We start from the raw sequence: 26,382 nt of genomic DNA on the forward strand, positions 1-26,382 counted from the left end.
ATAGCTATGTACATGGGTTAGAAGAGCAGAAAAAAAGCGTTTTATTATGGATGCATTTTTAATTTTGTTAATTAGTTGTTGTTTTATGCAATTCTTAATGTGCCACCATTTTTTAAAATGGCTGTTACCTTTCGCAACTTAGATTAATAAAAAAATCTTCAATTGGTGACTTTAACAGCATCTATCATTTTTGTACTACAGGAATGAATTATGACAGATTGATGATCATGAATAAGATTAATGATTATGAACAAGCCACTGCACTTGTGCATGAGGAACAAATTTATTGATAAAATAGCGTGTGAACAAAAAGTATTGTCACACATAACCTGAGACAGTGATTTTAGGTTGATATTTTTTGTCCAGAGTGGTAAAAAAGATATCGATGAGGAACTTTTGGTCACTGGTCAGTTGACCAACAGTCCAATCAGTCAACTGGTAAATGGCATTTTGCTTATATTTCTGCACTTTTTTCTAAATTCTTAATATTATTTGCAGTCCTGAACAAAAACTCTCATGGTATTAATTACAAGATGACTTCCTAATCTACCAGATATTGGTGTTTGATTAGCACTTTTTAACTATTTATAAAAAAGGAAACATATTTTTTAGAATCTAATATAGTATCATATTCATTTAGGTCCAGCATTTTAGTCGGTTAAAATTCTGCAAAACAATTTCCATCATATATAACAAAATAAAAAGTTACAGTACAGGCAAGAAAACTGAAGAATTAAGAAAAAGAAACAAATAGTTTGTCACTAAAACTGCATTTTTATGTTGATTTTCGAATGGTTTACAAATAAAGATGCTTCTACAATTGTATTTCTTTAAAAAACAAAATGGGGAAGAGCTTATTTCTAAAAACAGATAATTAAAGACTACCCTGAATACGATCCTGGCTGACTGTTTGCAAATAAAGACATATTTTTAATAATTGGGATGTGATAACATTTTCCTACAACTTGGAAGAAGCTTCTGACAATCACTATAATTCATAAAGTTTTTAAAACTAAACATCAACTTATTACAAATGGCCCAGATATTTATAATTAATAGGTTTTAGAAGTATTGATTTAGTTAATGTACAGGGCGAATATATATGGACCTTTTTTCATTTTTCAGATGCATGACCATGAAGCTAAATTGTCCATGACATTGAACTCTGAAGGAATTTTTTGTTTCTGTGCTTATGTAATAGTATCTTAGAAAAAGACAAAAATGCGTAAAAATTTACAGATTCTTGAAATCAGTTTAGATGTGTATTATCAAGGTGAGAAGTCTAAAGGTTCTTTTGAAATTAAAAAAAAAAAAAAAAAAAAAAAAAAAGCCTTTTTCAAAAAGCACTGCAATTTACAAAGGACACATGTGAAACCAAATGTCAACTGTCAGGAAGAAAATGATGCCCAAATAGAAGGCTGCAGACAAGTCGTTGACTTTGCGACAAGAACTGAAAAGGTCAATGTTATAGTGAATTGACAGGTTTCAACAGGAAATCGACACATGTTATAAAACCATGGAATGTGTATCAAATTGGTTTGTCCGAACAGTCTATTCTAAGAATCTTCAGGACTTTCTGAAGATTCTTAGAATTTGTGACTGAATATGAACCTGACTCCGCTCCCAACCTCACTTAGTGTTCATCATCACACAACAGAAGTTTTCTGAAACTCGGATTAATTAAGAATTAATTACCTTGGGTACAAAATCAGCCAAGCATGATTTTCTAGCCTGGTCATTTGTCAACAGAAAATAACATAACTAAAAACACTTATTCTGATGACGCAATTTCAAAATTTGCAAGGAAAACAATAATGTATTACAAGGAAAAAAATATTGTATATATAGAAATACTAGGTATGATTGCAATACAAACTGCTGGCCTAACACATTACTGGTCTCTCAGAGATGTTTTTCAATGACAAAGATGAAATTATATATCTGCAAATATATATATTTTTTCCTTTTAAAATATTGAAGATATCTGCATTTTAACAACTTCACTGTGCTGAAATTTCGTTTCTTGTCTGGTCCTGATGTGCTGAGATTTTTAACAGAACATATAAACACTACTTTTATATTTTAAGACCAGTGTTTAATTAAAAAACCATCTAGCTTCACTGGCACAAGTCTTAATCATCAAAACAGCCCGAACTCCATTTTATGTATTTCATCATTGAAAATATGAAGACTGATTTGCTACCAATTCCTGATTTTTTAAACTTTTCAACTGACAATTTAATACTGATTAAAACTATGAGTATCAAAGCAAGTTTAAAAAGGGAAGTATTTCAAAATTCATCATGAAACCTTAACTGAGAATCGTTTTTAAAGTCTTCCTCACTCCACTTTTTTAACAAACCCTTCAATTTTTCAATAACTCTTGGATGACCCTAGAAAAGAGGAAAAAATTAGTATAGAATAAGCACATTACATTTAATACAGTATACCCTTGCTATAATAAAAGGAAGGGACTAAACTGAAGCCTAAGGTATTGTCAAAGTAAATTAGATACTGAAAAAAAAAAAAAAAAAAAAAAAAAAAAAACTCGAGAAACAACAAAAATTCAGATGCATAAATATTAATATCCAACTACAGAAATTGTTTTTAAAAATTTTAGACACCAAACTATGCAGGGAGTAACATCGAGGGCACAAAACAAAATGATACATTGGTCATATGTATGTAAGTATAGATGAAATAAAATCATATCATGTTCCTTTTATATAAACATCCTCTTAAAAAAAAGTTTTAAAAAAAATTAAAAAAAAACTAATACTTTTAGTGAACCCTGGTTTTTTTTATTTTTTTCTCATAAAATCTAACTGTTTACAGTTAATTCTGATTTACCTGAAGGCAAAATTTTCGAGATCACATTCTTCATAAAGAATGATGTTTTAACGAACAGTTATTTAGTTGCTAGGTCTACATGTGTGCACAGGGACTTTTATTCAGCATACATGTAATAAATGAAAGGATGGTATATCAAGCAGTATTATAACAAGGGAGTACTGTACATTTTTATATTAGAGGTTTCACAGTTCAGTTTTAGTCATAAACAGCAGATATTTAAACTGGAAATACATCTTACTTTATGCAGAAGCTTTTTAATTTCAGCTTCGAAATCTCTGGAACAAACTTCAAGGTGAAAACTTCGGCCACAGTTCTTTACACACGCATCAAGTAACTTTATAAAAAAAAAAAAAAAAAAAAAAAAAAAAAAAAAAAGATTTTTTTTACTAAACTTTGTAAGCAATTCAGATTTCAAACGTACAAGAAAAATAAGTTTACAACTTAATTACATATTTCATCACCACAGTAACAATAAAAAACAGCAATTTTTTGTGCCAAGTTCAACAGAATAAATTTTTGGCTAAATTATTGTACATTTAAATTATATCTCACAACTTCTGATATATCATTTTCTTGTAATTTGGAAAGGAGAGCTTTTTGAATAGTACCAGAATACTTTCACTAATTCACAACCATATACCTTCTCTAATAAATTTAAGTAAATCACACTTCAAATCTTTAATAGAAGATCTGGCAGAAAAGTTTAACGGCAACAAATGGACTTTTATTTCGTTCATCGAAGTTTTAAGAAATAATCATTCATTTCTCAAGGTTATTTCTTTCACTTTTTTAGTTGCATCCAATGAAAATTTACATTAAATGTTTAAAAATTCTGTCATGTTGAGTGCTTTTAATTTCCTCAATGCACAATAAGCAAGCTACCCATGCATAACTGTAATCACTAGAGTCATATTTTACATGTTAATAGGGTACAATTATGCTGCATTATGCTTCATGAAATATTATAAGCTAGATTATACTGATTATTCCTTTCCCTAAATTAGACATTCTACCTTTTCTTTAGCCTTTAAAGCTCATCTCAAAATTCAATATAGATAGTGCGAGATCCAGATTCGTGGGAACTTGAGAGATTCCGGATTTTTCCGTATATTAGATCATCAATTTAAATCTAGTAAAATGGCATGTAGAAATTATAAAAATAAATATATAAAATCATGCTGTTTGAAATAATAAAGCACATATGTTTTAAAGGGTATCAAAATTTACAAAAAAAAAAAAAAAAAAAAAAAAAAAAAAAAGAGGCTTAATATATATTTGCTTACTTTATTAAACACTTTCAATATACGTTGCTTCGTTTTTTGTGCTAACACTTTCTCTTTAATTCGACAGACAGACATAATTTCTTGTTCAGTTACAAAGGTCCACTATTCAAGTCCTCTAATTGCACATAATAAGTTTACGCAAGCACATTTAATGTATAACGGATGGTATAAGCTAAGCTAAAATTATCTAATTATCTATTTTAGTTAATGTTGAAGATTGTGTTGGTCCTTAATCTTCGAATTGGATCCGGCTTATTATTTTTTGCAGACTGTTAGAGCAATTTTATAAAAGTAAGCTTGAACTTTCGATTATGCCAAAAAGAATTTCCGATTCTGGAGCTGCCAAAGGATCTAAAAAGCGAAAGCATGTTTCGATGTCCATCAAACAAAAAGTGGAATTGCTGCAAAAAATGGATAAAGGCGTATCCTTTGTTTCTCTAACAATTCCGAAATCTGTTTATCAATGTCACGCTGCGCTGCGGGAGGGGGGGCATCGTGGCGCGCAATGAACTGGAAGTTGATTGGTCAGCACTATCCTTATCTTCCGGGCAGATGTTTATATTTTATTCGGCTTATAATTCTTTACTAAATGTAGTATTTCATCTCAATGTACTCTGTCTTTGATATGATTTAAATGAAATTCCTCGTCATTATAAATATCACGAATACACATCAAATAGTTTTCTGCTTGCAATTTTCTAATTTCGGCTATGCGTAATGTATGCTTTACACATGCTCATGTTGAAAGAAATGTTTAATAAAGTAAACAAATAAATATTAAGTTTTTTTTTTTTTTTTTTTTTTTTTTTGTAAATTTTGATACTCTTTAGCTCATAATTGTTCTTTATTTCATAAATTACGGTTTCATAATTTTAATTTTATAATTTGTGCATGCCATCTTACCACATTTAAACAGATCTACTATAATCCGGAATCGCCGAAGTCCCGACGAGTCCGGATTAAAGACTTTTGACTGTATTAAGTTTTTTTTTTTTTGGTAAATTTTGATACTCTTTATATCGTAAATGCTCTTTATTTCATAAATTACGGTTTCATATTTTTAATTTTATAATTTCTGCATGCCATCTTAGCAGATTTAAATTGATGATCTATAATCCAGAAAAACCCCTAATATGGAATCGCCAAAGTCCCGACGAGTCCGCATTAAAGACTTTGTACTGTATCATCTTCATTTATTACTGTTTCTCCACATTTCTTTACAAACTCTATTAATTGGAAAATTAATTTGGTTTTGATATCCAAAAACCTTCAAATTCGCAGTTATCATCTTCCTTATCCTCACCATGAAAAATGGTAGCTGGCCATAAATTATGCCAAGCATTTTTAGAAGTATCTGGAGACACTTCCTCCAACAATTTTTGAAGCTTCACACGGCAGATTTTATGCTAAAATACTCCAAAATTCTCAAATAGTCTTGCCATTGTTCACGATATTTAACATGTATTTTAAAAATGCTACATTTGCATTTCAAACACACTATTCTGATACACATAGGCTGAATGATGGACATACAATTTTGAGGAAGGAACAATACTGATATATTATCTTTCACTAAAACTTTTAAGTGAAATATGGAACTTCAGGTAGCACAACTGACAGTGCAAGTTGGTGAGTTAAACTCTGTCTTGCGACGTAATTCTTGCAGTCCTAAGTGCAATTTTCAACATTTATACTGGCACAGTAGGTCACATGAACACACTAATCGCTATAAGAAACAAACAGACGACCTTTGTTTCTATCATGTTAATTTTGGCGAGCACGCAAGGAAATGTCAGTCCCCACGTTCTTTTCGTAAAACGGGAAATGTCAAATTGCTTGCTGGCCAAGTTGGCGGTCGGCAGGTGAACTGTATACATTTTGGCTGACCCCTTGTCAAAAATCAAACTATTTAATTTATACTGGGGTGGATGTGTCGGTATTGCCAAAAAAGTTTTCTCTTTGTTCCAAGCCTTCTCAGGATTGGTTTTGTTCTCATGACTGGAACTAAGATTCTCCTGTTTGGCACTAAAACTCTTCCTTTGGATTTAAACTTGCATCACACCTTTACTTGGTTATTTCTCGTTGCGGATGTAAATCAGCCAATTTTGGGTGATGATTTCTTTAAGAAATCTGGATTACTTGTTGACATTGCCTTATTGATTCTGGGACTGGTTTGTTATTGCGTGGCAAACTGTTTAAGAGTTGGTTTGCTTGATTGAGGCATTCTTGGTGACTTTTAATTTGATAAATTACTTGCTGAATATCCTGAACTCAATATTCCTTTTTATGTAACCAACAATAATCAAACATCAACAATTTTCCATTATATTGCGATTAAAGTTCCACCCTCCTCATGTTTTCTAAACCTTGTTGTTGATTACCAAATTTACTTGACGCAGCAAAACAGGATTTTGAGTACCTCATGTCACAGGGAATCATTCGACAGTCCAAAGGTGCTTGGGTCAGCCCTCTTCACGTGGTCCGGTCCATATGGCTAATGGTGACTGGCACCCTTGCATTGAGTATTGCCACTTCCCCATGTTTTCTAAACCTCGTCATTTGTCACTGAATTTACTCAAGGTGACACAAAAAGAGTTTGAGTACCTCATGTCACAGGGAAACATTCGGCCATCAATAAGAGCTTGGGTCAGGCCTCTTCACATGGTCCATATGGCTAACGGCGACTGGCACGATTGCAGTGACTATCGCCACTTGAGTGCTGTAACTATTCCAGCCCGGTATCCTGTACTGCATATACAAAGATTTATCTTTTTGGGGAAATTTTTTTTATTTCAACACTTGATTTGGCTATGCCCATCAAATCCCTGTTAACCCAGAGGATGTGTCTAAATCAGTTGTGATTACCCTATTTGGATTATTTTAGTTCCTTGAAACCCCATTTGGTTTGCAAAACACAGGCCAAACATTTCAAAGATTTATTCAAGTACTTTCTGGCTTAGATTTCTGGCTGTTCCTCACTTTGATGATTTGCAGTAAATGAAGACAAGCATGAGAGTTACCTCTGTTTGATTTGTTAGACTGCAAAAATTGTTACAACTGAATCCTTCTTATGTACTCTTGGGAAGTCATCTGTATCATTTATGTTGTTGTTGTTGCTTATGCTCCATTGTCTAACATAGTCAGCCCAAGCCCACAAAATTCCACATGTCAAGGAGTGCTAGAATACACATGCCGTTGGCAACAGCCTTGTGCACAATTCAGGTGACAGGGCGATTTAGCTCAGTTCTGCCCCCAATTCTGATGGAGAGCACCCCCGGGAGGACGGGTCCAAGGGTCTCCCACCCCTCTAACCTTCCACCAAGCCACACGAGAGGACTTTTGGCTCACCCCATATTTAGAATGCTGGCATGCCACACCAACCCTATAAATTTACAAAACATCAATGCCTTCTCCGGGATTCGAAGCCAGGTCCTTCGGCATGGCAGTCAGTAACGCTAATCACTATACCGGTTGGGCAGCAGTATAATTTTATACTACCTCTTCAAGTGTTTACTTCTTGAAAAAAATTGCATCAATTGTTAACTTCCCTAAACTTGTAATAATGTCTACATTAAAGAGGTTTTTGGCAATGTTGGAATTTTTATTGATGATTTTTGTCTAAAGCAGCTACTACCCAAACTCTACTCATTCTTTTTTAAAAAATTCTACGAAGAATGATAAACTCCCCGTTCCTTGGACAATGAAAACAACAGTGATACTTGGTTCCCATGCCCCTGGTCAGCAATTGTCATTGATGGTCAACCCCTCAGATGAGGCTATTGGAGTCATTTTGCACTTGCAACGTGATAATGGCCTTCAACCACTAGCTTTTTTCTCCCGAAAACTGACTCCAGCTGAAACTAAGTACAGCACATATGATAAGAGAAATACTCTCTATCTAATGTTCTGCAAGGCATGAGTCATCTGTTGTCCACTGAAAATAGCTCACTAAAACTAAGAGATGGAACCATCTCCTGGGCTAAATATATATTGAAATGCAAGTGGTGACAAGATATGCCCTTTTGCTTCTAGCCAACTCCAGAGAGCAGTATTTAATTCACTCCACATACTTACTCATCCAGCTATACGACTGACCAAAAGACTGATTCTTTCTCATTTTGTTTGGCCTTCTGTGTTAAAGGACTGTGCTTGCATGAACTGCCAAAAGTCCAGTTACATGTCATACTCATAGTCCAATGAAGTCTATCGCTGTACTCAGTCAGCGTTTTGAGCGTGTGCATTTGGAAATAGCCAGGCCCCTACCCATTCTCAGAAAGAAGGATACTCATATCTTTTTACCCTCCATTGACTGATTCTCTCAATTGCCAGAAGCAACACCAATGAAAGATATTTCAGCAGAAACAGTTGCTCAAATGTTTTTCACCCAATGCTTTGATAGGTTTGGAGTTATCATCACCATGAGTACAGATGAGGGCCGACAATTTGAGTTGTGCATGTCTTCTTGGTATTCATCGAACTCGGACTACCCCATACCACCCTTCAGCAATTGAATTACTAGAGAGATTTCACCGTTCACTAAAACAGGCACTGGTTATCCAACCATATTTTTAATTCTGTTGACTCGACTTCATTGATACAGAAATCGTGTGAAGCAATGATCCTCATCAGCTCATGTTAACAATAAGTATTTCATGCACCCAGCTTCACAGTCATGCACTCATGTGTTTGTAAGGCACAATGCACTAAAACCACCATGATTCGTCCATATGATGGCCCATTTAAAGTAATAAAAAAAGGCTTAGTAAAAATTTTGCACTTATCATTAAGGGAAGGGAATTGGTGATTAGGATTGACTGCCTAAATCCAGCATTTTTAGTTTCAGATACTCCAGCATAAGTTTCCTCTTAGAGTAAATCCATCAGGAACGATGGTTGAAATACCTGCGTCAGACAACCTACACCACCAGTGTATATTACTCGTTTTAACAGAAGGGTCAAATTTAACCCAAGGTATCTCTGACCCTTTGTGCGCCTCCAGCACGTGGAAGGGGGGGTAGTATGACGGAAATCATCATTGCAGTGAGTGAAAACATTCATCTTTGCTGCACAATATGCAAGTGTGCTATCAAAGCGTAAGGGAAAAAACTCGAATTTTTTTTACCAAGACGTCCTACTTACTTCTTAAATTTTTTTTGCCTGTTTGTGGCTGATGTCTGGGTAGGCTCGTTTGTGTTAATGTTTAAATATCCAGCCTTTTGCGAGATTTGCCTTCCTTCTTTTTTTTTTTTTTTTTTTTTTTTTTTTTTTTTGTAATGTTAAATAAAGTTGGTTGTAACTGTTTGCTGAAGTTTTGTGATTCTTAGTTTGTGTTCCCTTCTGGTTGAGTGTAATGGTGATAAAACATCACCACAAAACTAATAAAAGCACTATTTTTGTAAGGAAGCTGACATTTTTTATATTGCATTATTTTTACCTGCTATAATTACTTAGTAAAAGAATAAAATAAACTATTAATAAACATCTTTAAATGGCAGCAACGGGCATAGGGATGTAATTTCAAAGCAATGGCTTTTTACATCCATATTTTATAGTAGTAAAATCAATCAAAACTGTATTCATATATAACATTAAATAATATTTTAATAATAAAATATTATGGTAATTCAGAAATCCTCCACCTAGTATATTACCAAGACAAAACAATGAAGAAAATGATAGATTTCTGAATAAAATAATAAAACTTCTAAAATTATTTCCTGTACTTAATGGGGGAAAATGTGATAAATTATTCCATGAAGGATGATACAGAGTACTGACTTATCTTTATCAGCATTCACCATATTCTTAACAAAATATAACTTTCTAAAAAATTAAAAGCCATAAAGACATCTTTAGGTTATACAATTTCCTGTTTCCCGCACACATTGAAATACTTTTATCTCATAATACCTCAACGATGGCACCAAAAAACTTAATATGAATTATAAAAGGTATTAAGCAAAATATTGCGAAACTGATCTTATAACAATAAGCAAAAATTTACTGCATTACCATTAAAATTAATAAAATTCAAAATATGCACCACAAAAATTAATAACATTTGTAAAAATGCAAGCAGAAACATATTTATCATATGGCAATTTTTGAAGTTACATATTAGAATTCTAAAGAGGAGTTAGATTATTATGCATCATATCACATGCTACACACAACTACTTTTATTACCTGCTTTGAGAATACACAAAAATGCATAATGTAATTCTAAGGAAATCTGAAACTGGAAACTTATTTGTTGTTATAAATCAAAAAATTAATTATAATATTTTGTACATTTTATTTATATTATTTACAATATTTACGCACACTATTCTTAAATAAAAGTTAATTGAAATAGTTGCAAATAAAAATAAATAAATTAAAATTTGATTAAAAGCATTATTTAATTTTTTTTTAAATCTGGGCGTTCCTTTCAATTGTAGTTAGATCAAAAATATTTTTAATAGTTTTTCTTCAGTATTAATTAATAAATATAAAAATCATTCTTCCTTTAAACAGAACTTATAGAATATATATCTTATTTTTTTTTTTTGGAATAATTTTTTAATAGCTCTTTACACCAATATACTCTTTTAATTTTTATATAATGTTTACTTACTGCTTGATTTGGTTTCGTTTGCTTTATTTGTTAATGGCAAAGCACTTGAGGACTATCTGCCTAAGGGGAAGATGCATTCATGGAGGACTTTCTAAGGAAAACTGGCTCATATACATGTTACCTATGGGGAAAACCAGGAAAATGCCCATGCAGCCAGCCCATTCCTGGAATTCAAACCTCAGACCGAACTACCAGTGTTCAGCAACTTTATCGCTCGGCCGCTGGTGGGCCTACTTATTGTTTGAATTAAATACACAAGAGGATACAGAACTAAACCTATTTCTTCCAATAAAATACTATATATAGATGATAATGTGCTAACAGTTGTAACAGGTGGTGATTTTGGGTTATTCAAGGCCCAAACTTTTAAAAAGCTTCTCAATTTCTTTGCATACATAGGCAGAGTTGCCAACTCTCCCGATTTAGGCGGGAGACTCCCGATTTTCGACCGATCTCCCGCCAACCCGATTTACAATATATTTCTCCCGACTTTTTCTTATTCTTAAAATTTCTCACGATTTTTATGGAACTTGGCTTAATACTTTGTTATATGAACAAAAGTGATTTTGGACGTCTGAAAGCAATTGAATTTTCTCTAGATTGTATCTAAACAAAACCTTACGAATCATATAACTTATGCTTTGTGAGTGAGAGCATTATACGTATCCCAGAAATGTCGTTCTCCAGTTCTCCAATGGGCATCGAACTCCACTGCGTGTCAGCTGGCATATATTAGCCAATGAGGACAAGGCAAGCTGTTATTTGGATGTTCTTTAGTTATTTCGTTCAATTTGTGCTGAGTTGTGTGAGTGCACGTGCCTTCGGGAAATAGTTTTAGAAATTATCATCTTTTGTTATGTCTGCGAGAATGAAATACTCGTGTACGTTTCAAAAATCGTACACAGTTGACTTTCCTTCCATTATTTCCTCAAGGAAATGTAATAAATTTGCGATGTGCACCGCCTGTCATTGCGATTTTTCGAATTCGCAATATGGAAGGGCGGATGTTCTCAAACATGTGCGAACACAATTATTTAGCACATTCAGTTATATTTCTCATAATTCGAAACTTTTATCATGTTATTCGATGAGGGGTAGGGCTATGGCGCCCAGGCACCCTGGTGGTTAAGCACCGCAGTTCAACATCTGTAAAAACATAAGGATAACATGAGTTGTTTTTTAAAAAAACGAAAAATTAAATTTTTCTTCGGAAACAAAGGACCAAAAAGTTATTAATGCAGAATGTCTGTTCTCTGCCTTTTTACTGGAGCACAACCTGCCACTGAATGCATCGGATCACGCTGCAGCTTTATTTAGAAAAATGTTTCCCGATAGTGAAATTGCTAAGAAATACTCAAGTGCAAGAACCAAAACAGGTGCAATTGTTAAAGAAATGAGTTTGAAAAATAAATCTTCAGTTATTGGTTGCACAAAACAGCTCCGTTCTGCCTCTCTACGGATAGAAGCAATAATACCGATTCAAAACTGTATCCAATTGTTGTTTCTTTTTTTAATCCAGATTCTTAAGAAATTGAGTGCAGTTTACTTTCTGTCCCCATTTTAGAAGGACATTTGACAGGCTTTAATGTATCACAGCTAATTATTAAACTTTAAAAGAAAATGCAGGCCCTCTGGATAATTGCTTAGCACTTGGTGCCGATAATGCACCAGTATTGGTAGGCTTGAAGACTGGTGTTGCAGGCATCTTAAGAAGGGAAAATTCAGATTTGCAGATTATGAGGTGCACCTGTCACCTCTTAAATTTAGCAGCTGAAAAAGGGGCAGCTTCTTTACCAATAAATGTGGATGAACACATTGTTGATATTTATTATTATCTTGAAAGGAGTTCTAAAAGGAAGGAAAAATTGAAACAATTCCAACAGCTGCATAACAGCAGTTTACAATTAGAAAACTTGAATGAAGTTATAAAATCAGCTAGGATTGACACCCAGTGGAGTTTAATTGGAAAACTGAAAGGTGCTGATGGAATTTTAAAATATAGCCAACTGTCTAGAATTGTGTTGGCCATCTTGACAGTTCCCCATAGTAGTGCAGAGTGTGAGAGGATTTTCAATGTTGTTGCGTAAACGAGGACTAAATTTAGATCTAATATTAGTGATAACACATTAGAAAAACTTTTCTTAGCGAAAGCAGGCCTACGTGTCAATTGCAGTGAACAAAATTAGTTCTTTAACAAAGAAACTTCCTAATTTTCTAAACTAAAATTCCCTCCTTTTTTTTTTTTTTTTTTTTTTTTTCTGTAAACGATGCAAGTAATAAAAATGTTTTTTTATGTGTAAGGTATTTTTGTGTTGCTTGCATTTAAGAATTAGTTACTATTTAAGTTAATTCATTATTAAAAACCATATTTTTATCATTTAAAAAGTTTTTTTAACATTGTGGAAAATCTCCTGATTTCTTAAAAAAATCTCCTGATTTTTGAGTGTCATAGGTTGGCAAGTATGCATAGGCAATATTATTCAATGAGAAAACTAAGCCTTTATTGTCCTTTTGCATGATTAATCAATTAAGGAATGCAGATATAATGCAAGTACAAAGGAAAATATGAAGTACTTTATGCATAAAAACGATGTGCCAGTGCAAGATTAAATCATTACTTTTTATTGCTTCAGTTTTTTCTAAATATCCAAAAGCAGACCAATGAACTACTGTACTGCTTCAGGTTAAAAAAAAAAAAAAAAATTACAATCAACAGTATCAACGATACCCTTAGCATACCACAGCAAAGAGGGAGTGGAAAACACTGATAAAAGAAACACTGCAGAATGAAAACAGAACCATGCATTGCTTGTGGATTCTGACTATATGCATAATGTCCACTCCATTTACTTCTTACATTCATGGCTGTAACACAAGTAAAATACAGCATCTCTACCCATTGAATACTATGTTTCCAAAACAGTTGCAAATACTAGCACTTGTATGCATGTTTCACACAGATGTGACGAAACAGAAAGGAGTGTTAAAATGGTCTGTGTGCTATACTTAGTGTGTTTTCATGTTACAGGTCACCTAGATAAATGATGGCGGAGGATTGTAGCAATCAATGGAAAAAGTATTTGATACTTTTTCTTTGCTTCCATATCTACCTGTGCTGGCAAAAAAAATTATTAAAGGGCACTGCATTTCTTCTCTGGTCAATCATTTTTCGAGGTTTGGGCCAAAATATTAGAATCCTTTACTTTCATTAGTATAAGAGAAAAAAAAAATAGTAAATTGTAATCACATTTTGAATTACTTTATTAGCAGTGCAATATGTTCTTGTTGCTTATGCTCATTTGTCTGACATAATCAACCCAAGCCCACGAAATGCCTCATGGCAAGAAGCGCAAGATTACACCTGTTATTGGCAACTGCCAGTAGTGCAATATACTTTACTTTAATGGTTATGTCTTTTTACATGTTATGAACATATCACATTTAATACAGCATTTGCTGTAATTCACAGGAAGTCTTTGAAAGTATTATCCAGACACAGAGCTACATAATTGTATATACCATACCTTTCACATTTCTGCCTTTGTGGGAAAGGAAAACTAGTAGGCAAGAAACAAATTCTGTATTTTCTTCTTAAATCTAAACTCATAATTCACACAGCTCTGAACTGCTTTTTTAATAATAATAATAACTGATAACTTAATAGCTTAGCAGATATTTAATTAGTATAAAGACTGAAATTTTTTACTTAATCAGTCTAATACAAAGGACTGAATCATATGGACAAGCAGATACAAGTTCCATATATTAGATTTTTATAAACTTGACATTTAAATTTTTGGCACTGCTTATTTATTGCATCAAACATATACTGTTTAACTACACTATAACTCGATACTAAAACTGCTACTGACAACAAAAACTTATGCTATGAATAAGTAGTTGCTGATTACAACCACTGTTCATGTAACAGTCTCACTGCACCATGAAGTTTTTATACTCATATTTATTTATATCAACAACGTAATTTCACCAAATATCAATTAAAAAGTATTTTCTTCATTAATCTATTACTGTTTAGCAGTTCACAAGAAATATATATTTAATCAAGCTTACAAAAATAATGGCGCTGTGAGCTTTTTTTATTCCATATTACTTATTCTAAGTTGGGTTTTTCATTTGCTAATGGCAAGCTATTTCTTTCTCAAGTAAACAAATGATTATGGCCATACAAAATATCTTCTTTTAAAGGTTGCCTTCATGAAAGACATACAAACACAACTTACACAGTTACACACTAACTTAAAATCTGATAAATTTTATAACTAATAAAAGTCAGCTTTTACATTTAAAGGTGCCTAAGAAGGAAATGAAAGGGCTTGTGTGAAGGAGCATCCATATGAGATGAAGCACTGAAGATGTTCCTCAAGAAAGGTAAATTCATCTAAACATACTTTTAGGTAACACTAATTTTTTTTTTTTTTTTTTTTTTTTTGGGTCACCCGTGGAAGAGTTACTAGCTAAGTGATAAAGTATCTTAACATAAATTTTAAATGTGCTGTTCAGACTACTGTCTGGTGGTTAGGGGAGCCATCTGCAATACCAAAGGGCCTGGATTCGAATTCCGGAGAAGGCATGGATGTAAAATTATCTATTCCCCATTGGAGGTAATGGTGGCTGCCTATTAGGTGCCTCCATAATAAAATGGCCACCACTTTTGGCCTCAGGAGTGGCTAATGCTGAAAAAAGGCAGGTGCGTGTCTTTGATTAAAAAAAAAAAAAAAAACATTTACATCAGATTGTGCTAACAGAAGTTTAAATTCACCATTGTGGTAATAATGTTTTAAACAAAATAAGCAACTTACTGCAAATTCTGTTCAGGAAAATGTAATTAATCAAGAAAGATCAGCAAAATAGTTTAATCTCGTTTCAGACTGTATGACAGATACCAGTCATGTGAAGCAGCTTCTGTCTACAATATAATTTTTAGGTGCAGAAGATTCTGCAATTCTGAAACATATAAAACCTGTCATAGAAACTACAGGTCAATGATTATATGAAAGACTTACAGAACTGCAGAGGCCAGGGATATGATAATGGTTCAGATATGAAAGGGAAGAATAAAGGAGTTTAAGTGCAGATCATGAGTGAAAATTCACTTTCATCTCATGTGGACTAATAAACTACACTTAGTCGTTGGTGATACTGCAACAAGGTGCCTGGAATCCACTTATTTTATTGGTACTATACAGTATATCTAGTTTTCTTTTCTCCCTCTCCTGAGCAATGGCATGCACTGAAAAAACAAGTTATCTGCCTCACTGCAAAACATTTATGCTAGATGGGTATGGAGAATAAAATACGTCAAAACCATTAACCCTTTTTGGAAGGGTATCCCATATATGGATTTCCTACAAATATCGCTCACAGCTAGGCATTCCACCCATTCTTTACTGAAGACTGAGCTCAAGGAACGAGTGACGCGTATGTGCATTTTAAGCTGATCCATTTTTTTAAAGACCACTAAATGGCATCATATGTCTATTATTTTTAACTGAACATAGTTTTAGGATCTTGACCTTAAGTCTGATTACATTCTGCATAACTTTGGTGTCAGCTGTTACAGGGTAGGAGTGGGAGGGAAATGTAAACAACGCTATTTGTCAGAGAAAGGATATACTCGAATGGTAAATGAGCTAGTTAATGACACAGATGAGAAAGATTATTCATTTTCTAAAAAGTTTGAGAGCTATATTTCTAATGATTCCGATACGGACGTTTTGTCAGTAACTGAGCTCACCTACTGTCTGCCTTCCACTTCCCGTGAAAGATTTTGTTACTTCTTCTAGTAAATAGTCTTTCTTGTATTTTTTAATCAATTTCGGAGTTTATTTACCACTTGGGCTAAAAAGATGTGCCATGCATGTTGAGATGCTTTTGTCTCAAACCGCATGCAAAAATGAAAATAACGTGGTGCACACGTCGCCTAACAAACGAAATTGTTTATTTCTCCAGTTACAGCTCTGGATCGCACTCGCAGACGCGGAGCAGCATTAAATGAGACACTTCACCGCTTGTTATACTGTAGCGCATGGCATCACAACCATGAAGTTTAGTCGTAGTGCAAGTGGTTAATGTGTTTTGTCAATTAAAATTTTGTAATAATTTGAATATTACTTCTGAAAATTATTTCTAAAAAAAAGCAAATTTTTTCCCCAAATTTTCAGTAAAGGAAAAAAGACTATTAAATATTAATTTCAATATATATAATAGCTTAAGTAATAATCTAAAATGGTATAAAAATTATGACTTTGGGACTTTAACTTTTTTTTTTCATTTTTCCAATTACAGTTAGGCTTAGTGATGTCAGACCCTGTCCTGCGAGACGTCTCCTTTTGACTCCCATCCATCTCGAGGGAATGTCTTCAAGAAAGGCATGCTATCTAGAAAGTGTTAAAAAGGAAATCATAGGAATTCGACAGGACTTAGAAGAGAAGGGCTAGCTCATAGAGCTTTTCCCCCTGAAGCAGAAAGTGAGAAGTGATGACGTAGTCACGATGACACTGAGCGCGCAGATGCAATTTACAGCTTGAAAATTAGCGATTTTGAACCAGCGTTTGAAATGAGCTGTGTGTGAAAGATAGCTATAATTTGGAAGAGACAATGTTACTGCTTTATGCATTTTAGACTGAACCATTAAAAAATTTAATAATACTTACTCAATTTTAAAATAATAGATAAAATGTGCTACTCTTTTAACATAAAGTTCCGTGGGTTTTTGTCAATTTTTATTTGCAGGTTTTTTTTTTTTATTTAATGAACGTTTATTTCTAATCATTTCTTTATCTGCATGTGAACTGAGAGAATTTTTATACTGCTTCTAAGATAACTATAATAGCAGCTATTTAAATTTACTCAAAAGACAATTTTACATTGACATAGTTTTAAACATATATGACATATATGGCAACATTTCTGCTAACCTACGTTTGATTTTTTGCCCAATTGTAAATTTTACATTGTTATAATTCTCTTCCGATTCAATATAATAATTTTGTAATTTATACTTATATCTATATTACAATTAAATAAATGTATGTAAGATTGTTACCTTAATTTTGACAAAATAGCTTTACTCAGAGTACCTAAAACAATTATTTAATTTTTCAAAAGTGTGAGTAAAGGAAGCAAGTCTTTTTATGCCAATTACTTTAATGTTTTATACTATTATATTTTATCTAGAATGCTAATTTAGCACAAAATCTAATCAATAATTAGTTACAAAGGATACAATAAGAATAACTTTAACAAGTACTTAACAAAATTAGTTTGTTAAATACTTGTTATTCTTGTTGGTACTATTCATAATACCGAAGATATTATCGATTAACTCATAGAAGTCAGATGATTTTTGATTTCCTGTGGGGGTGGAGTATACCTTTTGCGGTACTTTTTGAAAATAATGTTTTCTCTGGAGCGACTTTTTGTCTCTTGTTTCCCTTGACCATTAAATAATTTGGTTTTAGTTTTTGACATAATTTGATTTCTTCTCAATCTCTATTTAAAACCTCTTTAATAATAACAAAATTTAAAACAGTTCCAGCTTCTAAAACAAATCCTTTATCTAAAACGTGGTTTCTCAGTAATTTGAGGCAGAGCGCGAAATGAGACCTCTGATTAAAACAAACTGCACATTTTGAAAAGAACCAAGAACTTGGTCCAGTTTAGAGTCATAGCAGAGTTTTCAATCTATATGCATTTCGTCGAAACTGAGAACGCATATTTTTTCTACAGAATACAAATATTCGCATCTTTCCTTCTTTAGAGTAAGAACATCACTTTGAATTCTTGGACTACACTAAAATTTAGTGCACCATTTCTTTAATTTGCTAATACTAGGTAAAGATATTCCAGTTTTTTTCTTAATTTTTTTTCTTTCCAAAAATCATAGCTTTAAGATCACAGAGCTCTTATGACAATGCAACGTGAAATATCTTCACTAATCCACCTGATTTTTTCCTTTTTTTTCAGTAATACATTAATCTGAGTCTTTATAAAAATAGGCTTTAGACATTTTTTCAAATTCTCCGATTTGTGCTTCTCCCCCCACCCCCAAAATTTCGCTATTTGAGATTTTAATTTCTGATACCAATTTCTGTCTAGATGTCGTCCACCTTCTTTGCCGCTGAACAAACATTTTAAAATTTTTCTTTTCTCCATTTTTCAATACTTTAATACAATTTTCTAAGGATATTATTTTGTTCTTCAAATTATCAATGCATTCTTGTTTATCCTTAAACTTAGGGCATTCAGGAATATCTATATTTTCATTTGTGAGTTTTATTTCAAAATCATTAAAATTTGATTTACTATTGTCATCATCAATTTCAATTTATTATTGTCATCATAATTTACTTTCGGCACAGCATTCCATTTCAACAGTTTCTTTTTGTGGCTATCCAAACAAGCGATTTTTCATATCATCTTCATAAACACTGCATAGAAAATGTTCGCTGCAGATTTTTCCGCTCTTTGCATTAATAGAATCTTGTCTTTGACATTTGTGTACCCATTCTTTCGTCAAAAGCAAAACCTCATTTGGATCCTTTGGTCCCATGAAATAAAATATCTCATCCTTTCGTACTTCTGTAAGTGCTACGGCAAGTTACTACAGCGCAAAAAGCCATATTACGTAAATGGTACTTTACAATATAGAATTTAAAATAAAAACTGACTAAAATTACATATATATAAATTATTTTAAATATATACATTATTAGAAAACTGATATATATATGATTAAAATTAATTTGGGATATGTAACCTCTAGAAAATCGTCTCACAGCTGAATGAAACTACAGTTTTAAACGCGGGAAATCAGAACAGGTGGCATCACAGTGATGTCAGATTACTGCCTGTTAATTTTCCCCATTAGGCTCGCGTCGGCGAGGAGTCAAACAAAGAAATAAGCTAGCCCTTTCTATTTATCCCTGGGAATTCGAGATGCTCTTTAAGAACTTACAGAAATGCCTGTGTCTGATCTGGTACTCTGACACGAAATAGAGACTCTTGTAGCACAAAGAGAAGTTAAAATTTTCTAGAGATGATAAATGTCTGGTATGACATCACAGGCATGGTAAATGTTAGCAAAACTATGCAGAACACTTCTGTGGAACTATCTACTGCAGTTTCATTAATCACTGAATACGTAACCGATTATCATAAAAATGAATACGAAAAGACAATAGAGATTTCAAAAGATTTAGCTGCAGAATTAGTTCTACAGCCCATTTTTAGATGCAAAAGTATAATAAGAAAGATTGTTTGCATATGAGTACACTTGTGATGTTCCAAATGCAGATAACCCAGAAAAAAAAAAAAGATTTAAAAATGTGTTCAGTGTAATACTCAACAAAGCTATTAATTAATTATGAGAGAGATTTGAATAGTTAAAGTTTCAGTAACAAATGGGTTTTTCTAAATGACTAAAGATATGCCAGATAAAAAATAAACTCAAAGTAGCATCTCACGGCTTGGACAGCAAGCTAAGGTATCAACAAACTAGTGATATTAACAGATTTGATTACTTGACTGAACTAGACATAGCCAAAGAATTATACCCTGAAGATGTAAAGCTTCCAATAAAATCTGGTAGGTTCATAAACACTAATTAGTTACAAGAATTCGTATAAAATCTGTGGGTTGCATTAAGAATAATGCTTATATACCTATTACTGCAGCTACTGGCGAGAGAAGCTTTAATAAAGTAAAGCTTAATAAAATGTACTTACAGTCATCCAAGTCTAAAGACAAGATTTAATTCTTTGCCATTTCTGAGTATAGAAAATAAATGCAGAAAGTGACATGAAAAGGTTTGCTGACCTTAATGCTAGAAAAAAAGAGTTTGAGGAAAGTGCAGAATCGTCCACTGCTTGGCGCATTTTTAAGAATTGCACATACTCGGTATCCATGTACACATCAACCTGTTTTCACTTAAAAAGTCAAAGAAAATCGACAGAAATCCAATTCTTCTTATGCTTGTAAAAAAGAGCCAAACAAATAAGTGGGTGATTCTGCCCTTTACCCAAATGTTTTAGTAGGGTAAATTTTTGATACTGTGTAAAATACTTGTTAAGGAAAACAATACTGTTCATTGTATGTTAAAAAATAACCAAGATAATTAATGTATTTCTACATTTTTAGTCTTTTTTCCTCCTTGCATACATATATATATATATATATATATATATATATGATGATTAAAAAGTGCACCAAAGTTCAACTTGCCCAGTTTATGTTTTATACTATTCTTGAAAATGTGAATGCCATCAACAGATGATTAGATTTTAGTGTAAAATAGAAAGCATGCTTTATTTCTAACATTTCTAAGTGGTTTTAAAAATTAGAAAAAGCAAAATATAATAACAAATGATTTCAAGGAGAAGCAAAATATAATTTAATCACAGCAATCAGTCATAATATTACTGGACTGCAGACCAGAAATTCTTGAGACAGCTAGGAGAGCAATAAATGTGGCTTCATTTTTAAGCAGACATCACAACAATATAGCTAACAACCTTGAACTATTAAAAACTAGGAGTTTCCAGGAAGTTTTGTGTTGTGTGGTGATACAATTTCAAAAGAATTCCAAATCAATTTAAATTCACCTTATAATGCAAGATTTACATTAATGAATTATTTCGGTACTTTTCCGTTTCGCCGGCGCAAATCTCGCCAAGCAGACTTTGTTGGCGACAGCATAGAGTATGCACATAAAAAATGTTAAGAAATGTTAGTTCTAAGAATTTTTTATTTTGAAGGCATAAACATTTTAATATGGTTTAAAATTTTGTAAAAAGCTAGTAAATAAAGACAAGAAATTTGTAAAAACACATTAATTTAAAATTTACTATGCTTTCATGGTTCAACATCCCGATTCGCCGGTTTCTATCACGTGACCCCAAGTGATCTCATCTCGCGTAAACTACGCTACAAAAAAACGAATTCTCTCAGTAATTATCTACATTAATTTCAAATTAAATCTTAATATAGAATACAAGTTTAAATGCAAGAATTATTTCAACTCGTACGAATAGCTTACTCAGAAATTATGTAAAACCGCCTTGCTTTACTTCGCTAGTGCATTCTCATTAGAATTGTTGAATTTAACCCTTGATTTTGCCTTTTCTATATTTTTGGCTTCGGGTGTGATTGCATCAACTTAATTACCGCGAATGGTCTTAGGTAATTTTTACCTAGATAGCTAAATTTTATGCAATTGTATGCCAGTATTGAAAGAAACAATCAATCTTATAAGAAATGGCTGCGACTTGTTTTGAAAATGAAGCGTAAAAGGTTACTAGCGAAGATATTCTGTTTGGCATCAGTTGTACCATTATTGGCGACTTTATCGTTTGCGCCGGCAAAACGGAAAAGTACCATTATTTCTAATATGATTTTGATGTAAAATATATTGATATTTAATTATATAATTTAATTTTATATTCTTCGGCTAATTTCATTTTGCAATTTCTTACCCTTTTAAACTGAAGAAAAGCTTTTATTTACCTAAATATTTTTAAATATGGTGAAAATAAAATTAATAACGAATATACATATTATTGTGTGCATGCTCTGAATATATCATTTATTGATGTAAAACAACATTAGAAACAAATATTAAGCAATTAAACTTTGATTGAATCTTCACAATTACATTTAAAAATGTTTTACATTTGATGACAAATCAAATTTAAAAAAATCTACAAGAATATTATGCTGAAAAACACTAAGTATGGAGAATGGAATATGCTCAATTTAAGTTTCATTAGTTCTATAAATTTCATTTATTGCTGCTGGGATACATTTTTCTCAGTAAAGGCTAAAAAATAAAACCAGGAGATTGGGTGATCTACCTGAAGAGCTGGTAGCTATGTAATATGAATTCTAGCGGTATATCCCATGTTGATGAAAATAATGCATGACATCTTATGATGATAACAATTTCTAACTGAATTAAATGAAAGTAAAATTTAACAATTTTTTATAATAAATAATTAAAATGTTATAAATCATTGCATTATCCAACAACTGAGACACAATTAGCAGTCAACAGTAATAATATTTCCAGGAAATTAGTTAAATTTGCTATGGCAAAACATGTTATTTACCTAAAAGGAGAAATCTCTTTGTGGTGTTTTTCTGTGGAAAATTAGCTCATATTTATGCAACATTTCTATGAAAAACTAGTTCATATTCGCACATCAGCACTGAAGAGCCATGTAGAACTATCACTTCCCCCAAATAATTACCAGAAGCTGATAATAAGAATAGGTTAAAACTATTTGGTATTTGTCAATTATACCCTATGGGTAGGGGACTACAATATTTATTGGAGGAGACAGATTAACAATTAAATACTCTATTGTTACAATAAAACACAATTATATTTAATAATAAATTAACATAATAAGATGAATAATATAGGATCAACCAAAAACAAAAAATCCATTGAAGAAATGAATGCTACTCAAAATCTAGTATGCTGAAATTCAGTAGAAAACACATGACAGTAAAACTGTAAAATAAAAATGAAACAAATAACCTAAGAGAAAAATGATCAGACAGTAAAATAAATAACGTTAATTCTAGTAAAAAAATACTGAGTAACGATCAGAGCCCTACGGCACACTACCTAAAACAAAAAGGTAAACACTAATCATCTGCACTCCCCTGCTGTGTCATACAACATCGGAAAGGAAACCATACATGGCACGCTATCAGCTATTTGGCGCACTAGAATTCGAGTTGGCGAGGAAAACAGGTTACGCGAAAGTTTGGCATAAAACATTTATATGATTATACTACAATGTAAATTTACATTACAACATTATTTTACAGTTTATTAGTACATTTATTTTACTAGCTAGTTATATAAAATAATGTACATAAACATGCACACACTTTTATGGCGTTGCACAGATTCAGAAAATCCCCATATCTTTTGACCAACGCAAAAAGAACACACATATTACACCGTTAAAATAAATCATTATGATACAATATTAATAAATTAACAGATGTGCTGATATACTGACATAGACATGAGGCAGCGACTCAGATCATGATTTCGTTATCTTTTGATATTATAGTCACTAAAATGAGATTCCCTCCCCACAATACCATGTCGTAAATCCTAATTCATGCATTTAACAATTGCAAGAGACCTTTAAAAAAATACATATCATCCATTTACTTTCTTCAAAAATACTTCACATTGCAGGTTTATTCAGGTAAACTAAACTGCTCAATTTAAGAAACGCTTGTATACAAATTTTTTAAACATTTACTTTATATATATAATATCAAAAGAAAAGTAGCATTCTTGCTTACAGTAAGTGCATGCATAGCATGAAGAGGTACATTGCTGTTTAATCGTTTCACTATAGAACGAAGGCAATCTTTGGGTCCATTTGGTGTAATTCCAACTTTGTCACATATTTCGAGTATAGTTGCCCAATCTTCTGAAGTATTATTTTCACTTGTAGCTTTCTCTAGGGTAAAAAAACCCCATTAATATAATGAAATGATAGGAATACTGTACTGATACGAATGATCTACATATAAAACATGCACTAATTAATCAAGTATTAATTTTGTACAGTTAAATGCTAAAAATTAATATATTATAGCTATTTTTCGCTAGCTCGGGTAAAGCGTTTATTTATAATTCTATACAAGAATAATTCTACTGCTAGATAAGCGTTACGCTAAACACGTATGATAAGCATGATGATGAATCAGTTATTTTGCAGCGGCTACCGAATGAATGTAAGATAGATCGTAAATTTTTAACTCATACATTAAATTATATTTAGGACGCATTTTGCAATGTATTTATTAGGGAGAAATGAAAGATTACGGACTGGTCGTGTACAAAATCTAAAACACAAATGCAAAAATAAAAATCTCAGCATTCAATACAAATTTAAATAGAAACTCACCTACAGCTTGATCAAACTGAGAACTACTAAAAAATGGCATATCTTATTTTATTATATTCAAATAGCACACAATAAACTCGTATTGTCAGAAGAATCTAATCCATACACAATTAGATCATGCAATAACAACACTGCGCATGACAAGTAAATATTGCCATGTAGATATTAATTGTAATCGATATAACCGACAACAGTAACATCGATTGGTCATATCTAGTCATCCGACGTCGGATGGTTAGTAGCTCCGCTTCGAATTCCGCTAAATACTGGCTAGCAACTCTCCGGGATTTTATTCTTGATACTGAAAGTGTTGTACTGCATGAAATGATGTAGTAGTAACTGAAAAAGGATTAGACATTTGAACAACCGTATGATTTCAGAAGGGCATAGGTAGAAAAATTTCCGGAAAAAGACAAATATGCAGTTTAAAGATCAGAGTCGTAGCTAGGGTTTTCAGCGCCCAGTGACAACTGAAGATTTCGCGCCTCCTACTGCTTGCCAAGGATGGAAAACATTTAATTCTAAAATGTCGTAACATCAGTTTGGCGCCCCTTGGATTCTGCGCCCGGGGACAGATGGCCCCTTGCCCCCCTCTAGCTATGTCCCTGTTAGAGATGAAACGTTTAAAAATGTGCGTCATCAAGGACAAGTACAGATAGGTTGGGATTAAAATATACTCATACGCATTACGAGTCTTTCTGAGTGGCGTGTTCCATGTGTGGGTTGGAAATTGGAGGTACGAAATGCAAAGAATCTCTAACCAATTGCGTCCCTTAATTCTACACTACTCAGGATTTCAAAAATTTGTTCCAGTGCACTACTCACAGCAATAAATTTAGAGCTTCCTGAACATAAAATTATTTAATTTTCATGGAGGATACAGCTGTAGATGTATATTTTTCTTCCTCTGCACCAGTCGAGAGCATTAACATTGTGAAATATAAACCTTTCAATTACATTTCTGCACAAATATTTCCACAGGCTGTTAAGTGTAGCGTTCAATGGAAAAACGATTCGTAAAATGGCCCTTCTTTGTGCAAAATCCTGATTTATTGTTGAAGAGAATTAGATTGTGGAATTTTCTTCTGTTCTTAAACCAAATCTGATTATGAACAAATCACATGTACATGTATTATGTACAGAAATAATCAGTCACAGATGTTTTTTTTACAAAAGTATATAAATTGATTGATTACAATGCGCCGGCGCTCATACACACAATTTTTCGAGACATAGTTTTGGAGTAGTAGGAAGCATAAAGTAGGCAAAAGAGGAATGGAAAAGCAAGTATGACAAATTCAAAATGAAAGCCTGAAAGAGAGGCAAAACGTTATTGTTTGCAGCCAGTTAGTTTCTGATTCAATGTATTGAGATTGAGTAATATGAAAGCTTCAAAATTTATTAGTAGGTGAAGCGTTTAGGTAAGTTATCAGTTTCCAAGCACTATGCAAAAAACATATATGGATTAATGTGAAATTAGCGCAGTTTAGAGAAGTTTATTATAATCGCTTACTAATTTTAAAAATGAAAGAAATACAGCCAGATTAAAAGGGAGAGTTATGGGACTAATACATATTAAAATTCAAATTTTGCTTCATATATTTTTTTATCTTACATATCCCTTCCTCATTTAAAGAGAAAAAAACCTCAGCAACTGAAAAGTGGCTTTA

At 32.5% G+C, this 26,382-nt stretch overlaps 1 protein-coding gene across 1 annotated transcript in view; it reads right to left on the bottom strand.

The window, feature by feature from the left end:
• The window catches only part of Stam (signal transducing adaptor molecule), a 46,330-nt gene extending 21,459 nt beyond the window's left edge, over nt 1-24,871 (bottom strand). The window contains exons 1-4 of the mRNA XM_035352390.2: nt 24,713-24,871; nt 24,102-24,262; nt 3,092-3,187; nt 2,311-2,393 (exon numbers count right to left, since the gene is read on the bottom strand). Of these exons, the coding sequence (XP_035208281.1) occupies nt 2,311-2,393; nt 3,092-3,187; nt 24,102-24,262; nt 24,713-24,752 (380 nt within the window). The 5' untranslated portion in view covers nt 24,753-24,871. The remainder of the gene's footprint in view (nt 1-2,310; nt 2,394-3,091; nt 3,188-24,101; nt 24,263-24,712) is intronic.
• Between the last annotated feature and the right edge of the window lie 1,511 nt (nt 24,872-26,382).

Source organism: Stegodyphus dumicola, chromosome X2, assembly GCF_044657685.1.
Source record: "Stegodyphus dumicola isolate Sdum_Otavi_A_Nest chromosome X2, ASM4465768v1".
In the NCBI taxonomy this organism is placed as follows: Eukaryota; Metazoa; Arthropoda; class Arachnida; order Araneae; family Eresidae; genus Stegodyphus; species Stegodyphus dumicola.